This window comes from Puma concolor, chromosome F2 (genome assembly GCF_028749965.1).
Source record: "Puma concolor isolate L17-30 chromosome F2, mPumCon1.1.hap2, whole genome shotgun sequence".
NCBI lineage: Eukaryota > Metazoa > Chordata > Mammalia > Carnivora > Felidae > Puma > Puma concolor.
The window spans coordinates 26,180,335-26,196,533 of NC_141684.1; the positions used below are offsets into that span (position 1 = coordinate 26,180,335).

The 16,199-nt window shown below is 35.2% G+C and overlaps 1 protein-coding gene across 6 annotated transcripts in view; it reads left to right on the plus strand.

The window, feature by feature from the left end:
• Nucleotides 1-16,199, plus strand: part of CSMD3 (CUB and Sushi multiple domains 3) — a 1,257,965-nt gene that overhangs the window by 680,735 nt on the left and 561,031 nt on the right. For all 6 annotated transcript variants that reach the window (XM_086695899.1, XM_086695901.1, XM_086695900.1 and 3 more), the window contains one exon: nucleotides 5,555-5,667. In XM_086695899.1, the coding sequence (XP_086552025.1) occupies nucleotides 5,555-5,667 (113 nt within the window). The remainder of the gene's footprint in view (nucleotides 1-5,554; nucleotides 5,668-16,199) is intronic.

Below are 16,199 nucleotides of genomic sequence, written 5' to 3' on the forward strand. Positions count from 1 at the left end.
TGCTAAAAAAAAACCTCACAGGATCTAAGAGATTACATTTATTAACAGAGTATTAGGATTGAAGAATAATGCCTGTTTATAAGTAGCCTGATGGCATACCCACAGGTTTGGAATCTTACACCCTTGAGAGATAGCTGTCACAACACACAGGACTTGGAAAGAAGTCAGCCAGGTGACTCAAGGTAAGGACCTGAGCCTTTTTTAAAATGTGTCTGCTGCTACCAAAGCATCCCAGTACCCACAGTGCCATGGTCCCCAGAAGACCCGAGAAATAACATTATTGATAGGTGGTCTCATCCTCACTTTTGAGTGAAGATTCCAAAATTAGCACCTTGATTTTCATGACAACACAACTGTATTTCAAAATTCAGAATCCCAACACTGAGACAGTACTAAGCAGTTACCATGCATTTGCTCTACCAGAGGTTTTGCACGCTCTGCAGAGGTTCGAATCCATTGTCTACAATATCGTCCTAGTCCCCAAAATTGTCTAGATTGTTTTTATGTCATAAGGTATTTCATTTGCAAAATGCGATGACTCCTATAGTGTATCCTTTGGGGGCCGTTAGCATCAACAGATACCCTGAATATTTTACCTCGGTTTGGCAGCAGTGCACTTTATCTGGTGAGGCCGTGTGCCCTTGTGAAAGAAGGAAATTGTAACGAAGCCAAAGCATCGTTTCTACTTGGCGCTTTAGTATCTGATTCTACCGGAAAACCATCTACATATTGAAACCTACAGATCCTTCTGGTGGGACAGCTTTCATTAAGTTTTCCTGTATATGACTAGAGAAATAGTAAGAGGGTACTTAAACCCTTGAAAAATCGTTTCCATAAATATTGAACTTCTTCCTACGTAAAAGCAAACTAGAATTTAGACTTGTCCATGATGGGAACTGGCAGAAAAAAAAAAAAGGCAGAAAATAGATACATTGGAGAATAGCTTTGCAGAGGATGGCACCAAAATTATAATAGTTCTGGTGTTAGGATCTACAGGCATTCATGGAACAATGAATGTATTTATTTCCTTAAGATCTTATAAACAAGGTAACCATCTTTATCAAATTTAACTTCTTTACTGGGAGTTGGCAGTATTAATATTAATATTATAGGGTGAGTACCCTTTCTTTTATAATTATCCTTTGTTTTTCTAATTTTTTATAATTGATTTTTTTCCTTCTAGTTGAGCCCTCAACAGAGAGTATTGTTTGGCACATGACTTTTGCTTTTGATGTGTGATTTCCATTGGTTCTGTATCTCGCATTAAATCAGTGTTATTATTCCTTGGACCTAAAGTAATATATCGATATGTTTCTATTCAGGGTACTTTTTCCATGTGCCGTGGGACTGCAGTCCTCTGCTATATCCCTTTTCTTGTGGAAGGCACATAGTAACCAAACCAGATGCTTTTTTTCAAGGACTTTTCACAGACACTCCAGATGGAGTATACAATATGGTAGTCTTAATTTGCATGAGAGATCTCTCCCCAAAAGGTTTACAGGGAATCAGGAGAAAGTAAGAAAACGTTTTCCTCAGTCATGGGATCTGTTCATGTGGGAACCAACATAAGAAAAGACACATAAAGCTGATTCAAATTACCAATGACCTGTATTGATCTATCACAATTAAAATCTGAGCACTTTTTGGGGAAATTTCAGAATAAGTAACAGGAGTATCTACCAGAAAAAAACAAGGATATGTTAGCCAGAGGGCAATTTACTGTAATGTGCATTTCACCAGTGACGTAAACAGTCTTAACTGAACAGTTAACTAGCAGTTTAACTTTTCATTTTCTTTTTCATATTTGTTCTGATTTTCCCCAAACTGAGTAACTACTGGTAAGATTTGAGTAATAGTTGTCCTTTCCATTCTACCCACTGCCCTTTTTCCTTAATTTGAGCTTGGATAGTCAGGACGAGAGCTAAGATAAAGGTGGGTAGAGCCGGAGGACGATTTTCATCTGCCCCTAGAATCATGCTAGTAAATTCTATAAAAGTCTCAACAAATGTTATATGGAGAATAATAGGGGATTCACCTGTCTTCTGTTTATAACACTGTGGTTTCTCCCAGCTCACCTTTAGAAGAAAGGCTGTGTCAGTGTCTTTCAGTGGGTCTCCTGAACCCTTCGTTCTTCCATAGTTATGGAAGATAGTGGATACCTGGCTACTCTTTAATGTGGTTGGTGGGTCTTCGTCTGGTCCCCAACATGCTTGGTCTGTCAAATGAGCAAAATCGGCTGGTTGCAGAATTCCACATGGTAGCTAGTCCACATCCCCAAGTGTGGGGCTGTAAATTTAAAGGAGAAAGAGACGAGGGTAAACAGAGGGAGCAGAGACAGCAGAGGAAAGAAGGCAGAGGCTCTGTGAAAGAGAAAGTCACTTGAATTCTCAGGTTTTTTTTTCTTCCATTCTTTTCAATCTTTACTCTGACTGTCCAAATCATTTTTAACTTTCCTCTTAGAATGATATCTATACAATAAATACAAGTATTCAGTTTCCTTGGGATGATGCCCTCCTAAAACCCTCAAAAATCCTGAAAGACAAGATCCTTCCATTATTCCAAATGTGACAGAGAGACAGTACCTGTTTAAAAGAACGAACTGCAAGCATCCCATATTTTTCTCTATCAGAGCTAATCATGATCTTGATGGGATTGTAGAGCCCAATTTACCCTTGCTTCCTAATAATAAAACCTTGAATTTGAGAGAGTAGTTCATTCAGATAGTATTTCAAAAAAGCAGAATGCTAGAAGAGAGACTTTATAATCCAAAGCATTTTACCAGACTGTTTGTGACCGCAAGACTTTTAGCTGGTCCATTTAATTCAAGAACTGCCCTTGTATCCCATCCTCATCACCAAATTGTTGGGGAAATATAATTAAAGAGAAAATCTCCTGTCAGCCTAATCAATGCTGTCCACAGAATGTAAGAAAGAACAAAACAGTTTTAATATTAAATAAGCATTACATCAGACTGTGATGTGTGTGTATCATGGGCAAGCCACGAAGGAGATTGCAGAGAAATAAATCTCGCCCTTTTATATAGTCAGGCAGATACAGTCACTTAGATGCATGTTCATTGTCTTATCCAAAAAAAATTAAAGATAAAACTTTTCCAATCTTTATGATGGACAGGGAGTTACATCATGGAGTTATGTGCCTAGACTTAAATTCCCACAAAACCGGGGAAACAAGGCAACATCCTCCTTGATGTTTGCATTTCAAAGAGATAGCACCCAGGCCTCCAAGACAGACATTCACAAGATCCAGCACTGGCAAGAGGCTTAATTGACTTAAAATATTTATATACATTTGAAAAAAACAGATATTTATGACTTCAAATTTTCTAAAAGAAATGCTAAAGAGAAGGGGGTTTTCTCCTTTAGCATAATGGAATTTATTTATTTATTATTTTGGAAGAGAGAGAGAGAGAGAGAAGTCGAGCACTCAAGTGGGGTAGGGGCAGAGATAGAGAGGAGGGAGAGAATCCTAAGCAGGTTCCGCACCGTCAGCGCAGAGCCCGATGCAGGGCTGGATCTCACAAATTGTGAGATCACGACCTGAGCCAAAATCAAAAGTCAGATGCTTAAGCAACTGAGACACCCACGTGCCCTGCCTCATGGACATTTTAAATTATTATCATTTTTAAGATTTCTATTTACTCTTACACCAGCCATGAGGTGGGAACTGGGTAGGATCACAGGGAAACAAGTTAGCCAGGGGACAGTTTAGACTGTATGTGTTAACTGTTTTTTATGAACTGACACAATGATCATGCCAGAAGTTTGGGACTGGTAAAAGTTCAGGACTGAAAAAGAAATGAAAACATAGTAAAGTAAATAATAATTCAATCCTCTCATGAAAACAACCTTTAATAATTAATGCGAGATAGATTGTTGGTGCATTTGATATGGTGTGCCTGACATATGTCCTCGAGTGTTAAGCTCTCATGCCCATTTCATAGTGAAATGATTTTAGTTTCTGTCATGTCTCTGAGGTTGAGTCCTCACTCTTGCCCCTAAATAAACCTGTCTCTCTACTATAGCTCAGAAGAGTAGTACTTATCAACTCACCAATTTGAAAATTGGAAGTTCATATACCACAAAGTTTAACTGCATGATCTTTTAGCCAGAAGACCCAGAAGCAATGAAACATCTTTTCAAATGAGGTGTGTGTGTGTGGACATATATAGATATGTGTACAAAGGTGTATATACAGATACACATAAAGGATAATGTATGTATGTAAATCTTTTATATTATAATAATTTTACATTTGCTTTGGCAGGAAGAAAATGAATACGCTTTAAGATTCCATAATATTTTATAGTATCTTTATATCTTACCAGTATTCCTCAGTATCACATATAACCCCATAATTAAATCATTGTATTTAGCTGAGGTTATTTGTGACAGATTCCCATAAATTCTGTCACACTGGACACTAGTGACACAGCTATATTTAATGCAGTCTGCTGACGATATTTTACAGTTTGTGTGGCTGAGTAATGAGCAGAGCATTTTGCCGTCATGGTCACTTTGAGGATATGGGCATCCGTGCTGCCCTCTGCTGGTGTAATTGGAGTGTAGCCTCCATCCAAATGCCTGTTCTCTTAGGTGCCCATTTTATTTTGGAGGGGAAATTTGTAGCTTCTCTCCTCATGTAATTTTCCAGCAATCCTCATGGTCTAGCAACAAAGTAGGTAAACACTTAAGAATTCCTTCTTTTAAAAGCCTATCTTTCAGTATATAATTTAGAAGTCTTTACTAATGTGGATATTTTACTCAGCAGTGAATCCATTTTTTTTTTCCTCTTCCTATTCTTGACAAACTCCCCCTCGCCCAAAGTCTTATTTACTCATTTGCTTTCCTCCTTTATATGACCTTTGGCTTTGGTTCAAACGTGTGACTGTAACATAATTAATGATAGAGGGAAACATGAGGTAATTCCCCTTTTTAAGGTTAAAAAATTGAGCATTACTGAATGAGATTATTAATGCATAGATCCAGTGATGCTGCATCAAACTAGCAGCATGTTTCTAAGGTAAAACTGTTTGCAGTAAAACAAAACTACATGACATAGGTAGTCTGATATCAGTATTGCAAAGGGATATATTATATTCCATGCCATTTTATTGTTTTGCACAGTGCTTGAGTGTTTTTCTACAATATTTCTTTAGAACAGCGTTCTGTAAAACTTGAAAGGTTAAAATAAAGAGCATGCCTGGTGTTTTAAAAAAAATAAAGATTTTTTTAGATCCTTTTTTTCTTTTCAGTTCAAAAGAAGTATAAGATTCTCTGATAGTCTAAAATTTAGTATCTTGCCTCAGGGTTATGAAAGACCTAACCTAGTTAAACACATGAACTGGCACTTGCTCATAATAAATCTCGATCACTAAATTGTGTGGTTTGTTCTATTATATCAAGGCGAGTTTATCTGACAGTCTTTTTTTTTTTTCTAGCCAAGAAAATATTGAGAAACAGTTCTGTCTCATAATTTGCATGCAGAGAATGTTTTAATAACACATTTCTCTCTTCTCCGTCCATCTCTCTTTTAGGCTGACTGGAAGCTTTGTGCCAGACTTGATAGTGAGCATGAGTAGCCAAATGTGGCTGCACCTTCAAACAGATGAAAGTGTTGGATCTGTTGGCTTCAAGGTTAACTACAAAGGTAATGATGGATTGCTACTGTGGGAAATATGCTATCTTAATACCACCAGGGGATACTTTTAAATTCGAGCTTAATTGCATCTACAAATAAAAGTTTCCCAGAACATAAGCAAGAATATATTCTACCAAAATGCTTCTTTTTTAAATTTAACTATAAATGTTGATTTCACTTCTCTTTAAGTAAAAATAAGACTGGCTTTCTTCCTTTTCTTTAGGATGTGTCTATTTTGCATACTTCATCTCTCCCCCAGGCTACTGTAATTTCCCTCTATTTTAGTCACTCTGGACTCCTCGCCTTTCCCAGAACAGACAATGTAGTTTTATACATTTATACAATTTGCCTGATAAAAGTAATATACTGATGATTAAATACTTAAATCCAAAGTAAAGGATTTAATTCGCCAAAGAATTTAGGGCACCACTTTTTGAGGGGATTGGAGGGATCTATCAGTTATTCTCTTAGCTCAGATACATGGTCTTGGTGTTCAAATGATCGATTCCTATGTAAGTGATGGGTCACAAATGTGTTAAGTTGCTACCGCCCACCCCAGTATTGGCAGTGATCCAGACTGATGACAAATGACCTGGGTATAACAAAATCTTTTGTTCTGGTTCCATTTATAAGAGATAGATGCAAACATTGTAAAATCGCAAATAACCATGACACATGGTGAACCTTGGTTAAAAGCAAATAGAGACAGTGGATATATACACACAACATGTATATTAGAAATGCAAATATAGAACCCTCACTGAAAAATATATCAATGTTAATAAATTCACTTGAAATCTATACCTTAAAAATGAAAATATATAAGAAAGCAGCAGAACATTATGTTCCCGGATTTTATTATTTCTATCATGGTGAAAATCATTTTTCTCTGTCTTATCAATTTAAACAAGAGCTGTTAAAAATTCTCTTGCTTGCATTATAATAATTTTTAATCAGTTTCCTTTTTCAAACAGTGGCTTGCCATGCCTTTGTATCTGGACACATGGAAATGAATGCATGATGTTGTCAGGGAGACAGAACACATGCACTCAGTGTTTTTAACTTGTGACTAAATTTGGTACTATATTAATTTGAATAGTTCAGGAAATCTGTATAAATGTCAGTTACAAAAAAAAAATAAAAAGGTTAGCCTGATTATAATTTTAAATATATCCCTCCTCCATTTAAAAATCCACATCTGTCTCAGTAAATACAACAGAATCGCAACCTTTCAAGAATGGTCAGCTTTTGTTAAAAGTATCTGCGTCTTGACGTTTTCATTTGAAAATTTTTTCCACTCTAAATCACTAAATGAAGCTGGCATCTTTGTATTCCTCTTGGTTTTATTATTTTCTTCACCCTATGAAGGTTACCTGTCAGAAAACCTATAGTTGTGTAATCCTTAGTAACTATATAAATCATTAATGATAATGCTTCCACAAAGAACACAGTTGTTAAGGCTCATAAAACTTGCTGGAGAAGTAGAGGAGTTCCAACCATATTTACAAAGCTCTCCACTCCACTGCAGTTCAAGAGCTGAGGTAGATTATAAAGGAGCACAATTAATTTGTTTTCTTTCTGCCCAGTTTTGAACAAATAATTAAAAAAAAAAAAAGTCTCCTAAGGATCTACTGTGTGTTGGCTACTGAATGAGTTGTTGAATATAGAAAGAAGAGCCAGATGTAGTCTCTCAGGAAGATCGTAATACAGTGGCACAGAAAAACATACCCAACCACTCAAGCACGAATATCTACAGAGATGAGAAAATTGAAACCAACACAGGAGATTCTTAGTGAATGATGCCTTTACTCGTCCCCGTCTCTTCCCTCTATTCTAATCTAACCTCCTCTGCACTGTGAATGATCTCTAGCAGCAAGGAAGTGTCACGTGACACTCCAGCCGTAGGTGTTTTCATACTTTTCATTGCTTAGAGATAAAGTCCGCAACTTCTAGAGATCTTACCTTCCAGCTTTGTTCAGCCTGTCTTTTTCTTTCTATAATCCAGTTTTCTCAAAGTATCTGCAACCCTCCATCCCAGCAAGTTGTTTCTTACCTCTCCTCTGGGCACATGCAGACAATTCTCTCTGGGTCTCTATTTTTATTTTATCAGCATAACATCACTCACCCTGCAAGACAAAATTCAAACATTTCTTCTGTGAAGTCTTTCTTAATTCTTCTTATCACAAAATAACACTTCCTCTGTTTTATAAGACCTGTACCATATATTATATATACACACACGCACACATTATCTTACCAGATGGAAATATGTCACATTCATCTTCATATTTCCATTAGCAACATTTTGCTATGTCATCATGGGCAATTAGAAAACTGAACAAATGATTTAACCTGTAAATGTGATGTAATATAGGGTAAAATATGTTCTTAAAAATTTAGTTTACCATGATTTTTTTTTCCTACTGTGAAAATCATACTTTTGCATTCTCCATGATTTAAAACCTGAGCTCAAAGTTGAAGCAGGGTTCATTTTGAGAAGTTTCAAATTTTGATGTGCAGATAGCTTCAGCAACTTCGCCTACTAAAAATAATTTTCATAATTACCACGCTCTGTGTTAAGTAGTGTGTTGGTTCTAAATGGAACACCTGCTATAAAACTTTCCAGATTGATCTAAAGATGTCTTCTTTTTGTCATCTGTAGATTTTGCATGAGACAGCATTGACTTAGCTCTCCTGTAAATTAAACATAGATTTTACGGCATATTTTCTTTTAATATATGTATGTATATATATTTTAATTTTAAAGGTAGTGACTGAATTATGCAACTTAGATTTTGGGTTTTTCTTTAATAATATATTTTAATTCTTAAATTATGTTGTGCTCATTGCCTGTGACAGTTCTTCTAAAACTTGCTTTAAAAGAAAATAAAAGATTCCAATGACATCTCCTATTAAGAAACCCAAAATAGAGAAAGATTAAAAGCTGGGTGGCTCTGATGGAAGGGGTGGGAAGGAGGATTGGCACCCCCATTGATCAGACTGCCCCTCATTTCTTCTGAGTACAAGGAAACCCTAATGCTCCAAAAAACCTGTTTGAAAATCACTTTTTTAAGACCATACTTTGATGTAGAGACCAACAATGTATCTGTAAATATAAAATGACACATAGTTGCCTAATTAAGTTGTCATATCTTTATTTTTTTTTTAATTTTTTAATCTTCATTTTATTTTTGAGCTTATTTATTTGTTTGAGACAGAGGCAGAGACATGGGAGGGGCAGAGAGAGAGGGAGAAAGAGAGAATCTCAAGCAGGCTCTACACTGTCAGCACAGAGCCTGATGCATGGCTCAAACTCACCAAGAGTGAGATCATGTCCTGAGCCAAACTGAGTGGAATGCTTAACCGACTGAGCCAGTTGTCATTACCTTTAGAACTTCAGTTTTAATCTTTGGAACTATCAGTGCTTTAATCTTAGAATTTGCACATTAACTATCTTAAACTATAAAAAGGCAACAGGAGTTTCAAGCAAAAAAAAAAAAAAAAAGTTCCTTAATAGAAATGCAATTCATTCTTATTCATTTAAACTTCACTTAATATTTATTATGTACATGACAGTATGCTGAGTACTGTGTTCTATAGCAGAAATGAATAAAATAAACACTGTATTCTTGAGAAGTTTAATGATATTCCCTTACTTGTTAAAACCAGTAATGTCCATATTGGGTATAACAAATCACAGCCATCCTGCTCTGCAGGAAATTTGTGAGTTTGCCAAAACTATGATTCAAGATATGACACTAGGTGTTCCTGCTAAAAAGGAAGAATAGCCTAGCTATGTATCTTGCCCCATTAGCCTTAGAGACATTAATTTTGTTTTCTTGTTTTATATTGTCATTATTTCAAATATATATTAACCAGAAGAAAAGATAGTTCCCCCCACCCCCCACCGGACTTATTAGCATCCATTAACACTGTGCTATTTTTTAAAATATATTTTCATCTTCATCTAAGAAGACCTAAGCAACATTAAAAGTATAATTAATAATTACTAAGAACCTTGTATATTGCAATCACTTTGCCTGCATTAACTCATTAAATCTACTTAAAACTTCAAGAGGTATCAATTACTCCTCAATTTTACAGATCAGAAAAATGACTAGGATATAAGCACTATGATGTAGCAACTTTGTTCTGTTCACTGTTGTATTCTCAGTATCTAGCACAGTGCCTAACACATAATAACCACTCAGTAAATATTTGTGGATGTGTGAATGAATGGACCCAGGTATCAGATCATTAACTAAATGCAGAACCTCGATGTAACTTCATGATTTCATGATGCTCTCCATTATGAAACATTACGTTCTGTGTGGATGTTAAGGGTTTTGGGGAAGCAGAAAGGTTAAAGCCTGAAGACAAGCTGAAGACCCTAGTCAGTGTAAAAAGTGTAAGGATACCACAAGATTGAGTGAAATTACTGAGCTCCTATTGTCTCATCAGCTACACATAAAACTACACATAAAAAAACACACATACACAACAAAAGCCACTTGATTTCAAATGTCTGTACATTTTTATTTCCAGAGGGTAAGTTTATATTCTTTAGAGATATTTAGTAAGAGAGCTGAAAGTCCATGACAGAGGCATATAAGGAAGAATCTCTTTTTTTTAATGTTTATTTATTTTTGAGAAAGAAAGAGAAAGAGAGAGCACGCGAGCAGGGGAGGGACAGAGAGAGGGAGACAGTGGATCCAAAGCAGGATCTGGCTGACAGCAGACAGCCCCATGTGGGGCTCAAACTCAGGAACCGAGAGATCATGACCTGAGCCAAAGTTGGACACTTAACCTACTGAGCGCCCAGACACTCCAAATCTCCAGCTTTTATAGAATTCTGAGAGTGATATTATCTCCTCATCTTAAAAATCAGGTTTTTTAATTGATTGCCTAATTTTCAATCATGTGACAGTGTGCATTCTCAACCATATAGTGTTAACAGCAAGTGTTAACAGCATGCACTGTTTTAAGCACATACATCATCTCATGTAATCAACTGCAATAAATCTGCAAGGTAGTTAGTATTATTATTCCTATTGTGTAGATGAAGTAATTGAGGCATGGCAAGTTAGACAATTTGTTCAAGATCACATGGCTAGTGGCTGGCAAAATCAAGATGACTGTGAACTCTATATTTTGACTGCTGCTGTTTAGAAACTTAAATTCTGTCCATAAATCTTAGCTTGGATTTAAAGTTATTTAGATATTTAAATATTAAAATAGCTCTCAACTAAAGTTCATGGCTAGAATTTAAAATTTTGATGAAGCCATCTGGTTTCATTAGATGACCTAAAATTTTGAAATGGAAATTTTCATGAAAGATGATTATTTTACTTAAACATTTAGGATCATTCATTTTTACAGTTTAAAGTGAATGGACAGTCCTTTCTCTCATTGTAGAACTGAGGGATAGAGATCCCATTATTTGCCAAAATGCAAGTTTTTAGTAATAAGGTCATATGCCACAGGTAAGATGGATTGATACCAATGATTTGAAAATTAGACAATTACTTCCAAGCGTGTGACCCAAATTGAAGTTCAAATTTAATAAAAACAATAACAGCAAACTTTGCTTCTTTAAAGTGCATGTTTAATTCTGGAGGTATCATTCTTCTTAAATCTATCAAATAATGTTTTGGGAGGTTAATTAGAACATTTTGTAGGTAGCTTCTGATGATACTTCAATAATTTCTACAACAAAAATCGTGACACACAAATCAGGCATCTAGGTTTTATGCTTTATGCTTATAAGAGCACATTTTTCTTCTTTTTCCTGCTGTTTTCTTGATTTCTCCTTCTTTCTCTCTCCTTTCTTCTTGGATCTTTATTTTTCTATGATACTACCATATTACTTTCCGACTGCCTTTCATTTGTAAATATATCATGACTGTCTTTCCAGCCCAATTGTATGGATTGGCCTTCATCTGATGACTGTACAATAACCCCCAAAATGTACACACCATAATTTGACATGAGTCAATAGTCATTTTGGTCATTACCTTTATTATGATATTAAAATGTTGAAATAAATATTCTTGTACAAGTTTCCATACATTTTTTTCTGTTTTACTGAGGAAGCAGATTCTGAAAATAGTATGGATATTGAAATAAGTAATGCATCTTAAGTAATTATTTCCTAAATTTTATATTTTCACTTCCTCAGAAGTGTAAAAATGAGGTTTTTCCCTACAACCTAAAATGGAATACTACTAATCTGTTAGGTGTTTGCCAACCTGATGTGTTATAAACACAGTATTATTGAATTTAATAGCTACAGGGTTATTGAACATCTTGTCATAGATTTATTAAATTAACCACCTGGATTTCATCCTCTTTGAAATTTTTCAGCTTTGTGCTCTTCGTAAGGCATTATTAATGGTCACAACTTATTGACTTTTCCTCTAATTCTGGGTGAACAGAGAATTAAACTTTCCTGTCCTCTTGAAGTTAAGTGTGGCCATGTGACTACTAAAGTGTAAATAAGTGACTATAATCACTCCCAGGCCAAAGCATTGAATTATACTGTTGTTCCCTTTCAAAAGGAACAATGAGGCCGTATCTTCCAGGTAGAACAGCTACAAATTGATGCTGCTTCCTTCACTTTGTGTTCCTGAGGGACTGTGGAGAGCAGAGGTCCCCTCCCCACCCCATTTCCCCAACTATATAGCGTACGTTGCATGCACAAGACATAAACTTTGTTTTGCTAAGCCTCTAGAATTTCTGGGTTAATTTGTTATCCTAGCATAACCTAGTATATTCTGATGGATACACAATATAAGTTAGCCTATTCTTGGTTTGTCTGTGTACTCTTAAGTTGTAAGCACTTTGGGCACATTAGGGGTGTAACCCTTAGTTTGTCCATACACTGCAAGTATTTTCTTGCAGTCTATTTTGATTCCATGAAATTGAAATGATATCAAGTTTTTAGTTTCTTCCTGCTCTAATCAAACGTATCATTCCTTTTATTTATTGCATTTGGACTTGTATAGGTGTTGTACGTCTTTTAACGATTTTATTAAAAGTTACTATACACACACACACACGTATACACACACACACACATACATATAAATATATATGTATATGTATTATATATCATTTAACTATTTTTTTCTGCCAAACCATACTGCTTCAATTTCACTAGTCTTAAGGTTTTATTTTTAAAATATCTTCTGGGCACATCTTCCTGCCACTATTTTTGTATTTCAAATTTCCATGACAATTCGCATACACCTAACTTTCACCTTTATTGTAAAATAATTTTGTAGAATTACATAAAATAGTATTTGTGATTTTCATTAGAATTGTATTAATTGTATTAATTTTAATTGTATTAATTGTATTATATTAATTTTATATATTGCTTTGGTCTATATTGATTTAATTAGGTAATGTCTTGGCACACCTGGGTGGCTCACTCGGTTAAGCATGTGACTCTTGATTTCAGCTCAGGTCGTGACCTTGCAGTTCATGGGATCCAGCCCTGTGTCTGGTGTGGAGCCTGCTTGAGAGTCTCTCTCTCCCTCTCCCTCTACCCCTCCCTTGCACTCTCTCAAAAAAACAAAAACAAAAACAAACCACACACACAAAAAAAAAACAAAACAAAAACAAACAAAAAAAACCTACGTAATGCCTTCTCACCAAGTCATCTTTTGTCTTCTTAGATTTAAATTTTATGTTTTTATCTATTTTTTTTAATGTTGATTTGTTTATTTTTGAGAGTGAGAGAGACAGCACAAGTTGGGGAGGGGCAGAGTAAGAGAGAGGGAGATAGAGAATCCAAAGCAGGCTCCAGATTCCAAGCTGTCAGCACAGAACTCTACACAGGGCTCAAACTCACAAACCATGAGATCATGCCCTGAGCCAAAGTTGGATGCTCAATGGACTGAGCCACCCAGGCACCCCTATGTTTTATATATATATATATATACATACATATATATATATATATATATATATATATATATACAGTTTCTTTTTCATTTATGACAGCTTTATTTCTAAATATTTTTTACTTTTTTGGTAGATTGTAGTAGTATGTTTATTTTTCTATTTCCCTTTATAACTGATTAGAAATAGCTATTATATTTTATCTTATTACTATATTTCTATTATAAAGACGAGTTGTTGAGTTTTACATATCTGTGTAGTGTTTAGCCATAGTACTTAATTCTTTGATAATTATGCACTGTAACAGTGGGAAGGCATTTATTAGGAAATTATTAAAAAAACTACTATTGTCTTAAATATGGGTTTACTATTCTCACATGACATGTCTAGGAAAGAGTAGATACTGTTGTTGGATGATTGCTTCACATCATCATCTGAGACTCAGATGCTTCCTTTCATTCTCTTCACCTTTCTTAGCATATCTGTCTTTATCCCCAAAGTTGTAACAGCACTGTTGCCGGACATCTATTGTAGGAACAGATTGGAATTCCTCAAACCCTGTTAAATTATACTGATGAGAAGTAGCATTTCTGTCCATTTCTTCTTTTGATGACAGTGACTTTATTATTTTAATGTTTAATATGATACTTGACACAGATATGTGGAAAAGAGTCTTTTTACCAAGTCTGCCTACATTCTTCTTAGTCCTGTTTTACTCTGAGTTTTTATTAAGAATAGCTGATAAGAGGGGTGGGGGGCACCTGGGTGGCTCAGGCTCAGTTGGTTAAGCATCTGACTTTGGGTCAGGTCATGATCACATAGTTCGTGGGTTCGAGCCGTGCTTCGGTCTTTGTGCTGACAGCTCAGAGCCTGTAGTCTGCTTTGGATTCTGTGTCTCCCTCTCTCTGCCCCTCCCCCGCTCATGCTCTGTCTCTGTCTCTGTCTCTCTCAAAAATGAAAAAAAAAAAAAAAATTAAAAAAATTAAGAAACAAAAGAATAGGTGCTAGGGTCACTTTTCTCCATTCAATGATACGATATTTAACCAAGTCACTCCTTTAACTATGTTCATAGGCTTCCTGATGGCTGGGACAAGCTACTACTGCAATAAAATCTTCTTGAACATAATATCTGATCTTTTGATACACTCTCAGATTCAATTTGCTAAGAATTTGATTATAATTTTTGTATCTAATTAAATATGTGAATTGGATTACAGTTTCTTCTTGCTAGTTTTATGATTGTGGCAGTCACAGAATGAGGGAGTTTGTCAATGCTCTGGGATAGTCTGAATAACAGAACAGTTACATATCTTTGAGAGTAAGAGAGAACTTAGCTATAAAATCATCTGGGCATTTTTACTTAAAGGTAAATATTTAGCAAGTTTTAATTTTTTTCTTTGGCTATAACTCTCCATATCTTTGCTTGGATTAAGGCTGTCTTTTTATATTTTGTTAGCCTCTTTTCTAGGTTATAAAATAGGTAATAATTCCAAAACATATTGATATTTCATATGTGTTTTATTAAAAAAAAACTTTTTTTGGTATATATTAATTCCAAGGAGTACATTTTTTTTTTCTCTCTCTCTGCCTGCAGCTGCTTTTCTGTTTGCTGAACAATCCTTCCACTTTTTTTTCCCCTACTAACTGAACTACTCTAGGCTTTAATGAACCTTATCTCTTCCAATTTTGTATAGTGCTATAGGTTTGGACTGAACTAACCAGAATTCCCTTTGATATGGTTATCGGTCCAGGAACTGGGGCAATTGATATAGATTCTGGGTGAAAGAAAATCTCTTTTCTGAGATTGTGAACTCTAAGGATCAGTTAACTTGCACTAGTGGGGGTCAACTTTTGTTACCTTATGTCAATAACTTGCCTACAGAGACAAAGCAGAATCTACAAATGGAAAGAATGAAAACTGTATTGTGGGCATAAGTGAAACACCTGAACACCTGAAGGGAATGCTAGATCTTGGTTTATCCAATCTTGTGATTATAAACTTCTCCTCGTTTAAGCTGAGGCTAGTTCAATTTTTATCACTTATAACGAAATGGGCCTTGATTGCCACACTGTCATTTCCTTGCTGGTTAATCATTCAACATAGAAAAAAGGGAAGATGTATATTACAATCCAGTGTTTTCAGAATTGAATATATTTCTTTATTTTTACAGCATAGTTGCTAGGAAAACCATTACAAATGGATCTAAGAGGGTATCTACTCATTGAAAGTAATAGTTGAGTAAATAATATTCAATATTCCTTGCTGTTTTGGGAATGGAAACAAAGAAATATTAGAGTTTTGTAATTACCTTCTACTAACAATATGCGTCCATAGGGGGAAAAATTCTTCATTAACCTTAGCATCTATGCCTTAATGCCATTATTTATGAACTGAGTTTTGGTCCCAGTTTGTTTTGTCCTCAAGTCATTAGGCCAGTCATGAGATTGCTGAGATGTTTTGACATGATTAATTTGACACAAAGAGATATATTGCTTAGTTATCACTGAAATAATTTTATGGGGATAATGGAAAAATTGTGTAAAATATTTTTGATTATTTTTTTATTAAACTATAATTGACCTACAATGTTATATTAGTTTCAGGTGTACAACATATTGATTCAACAATTCTATAC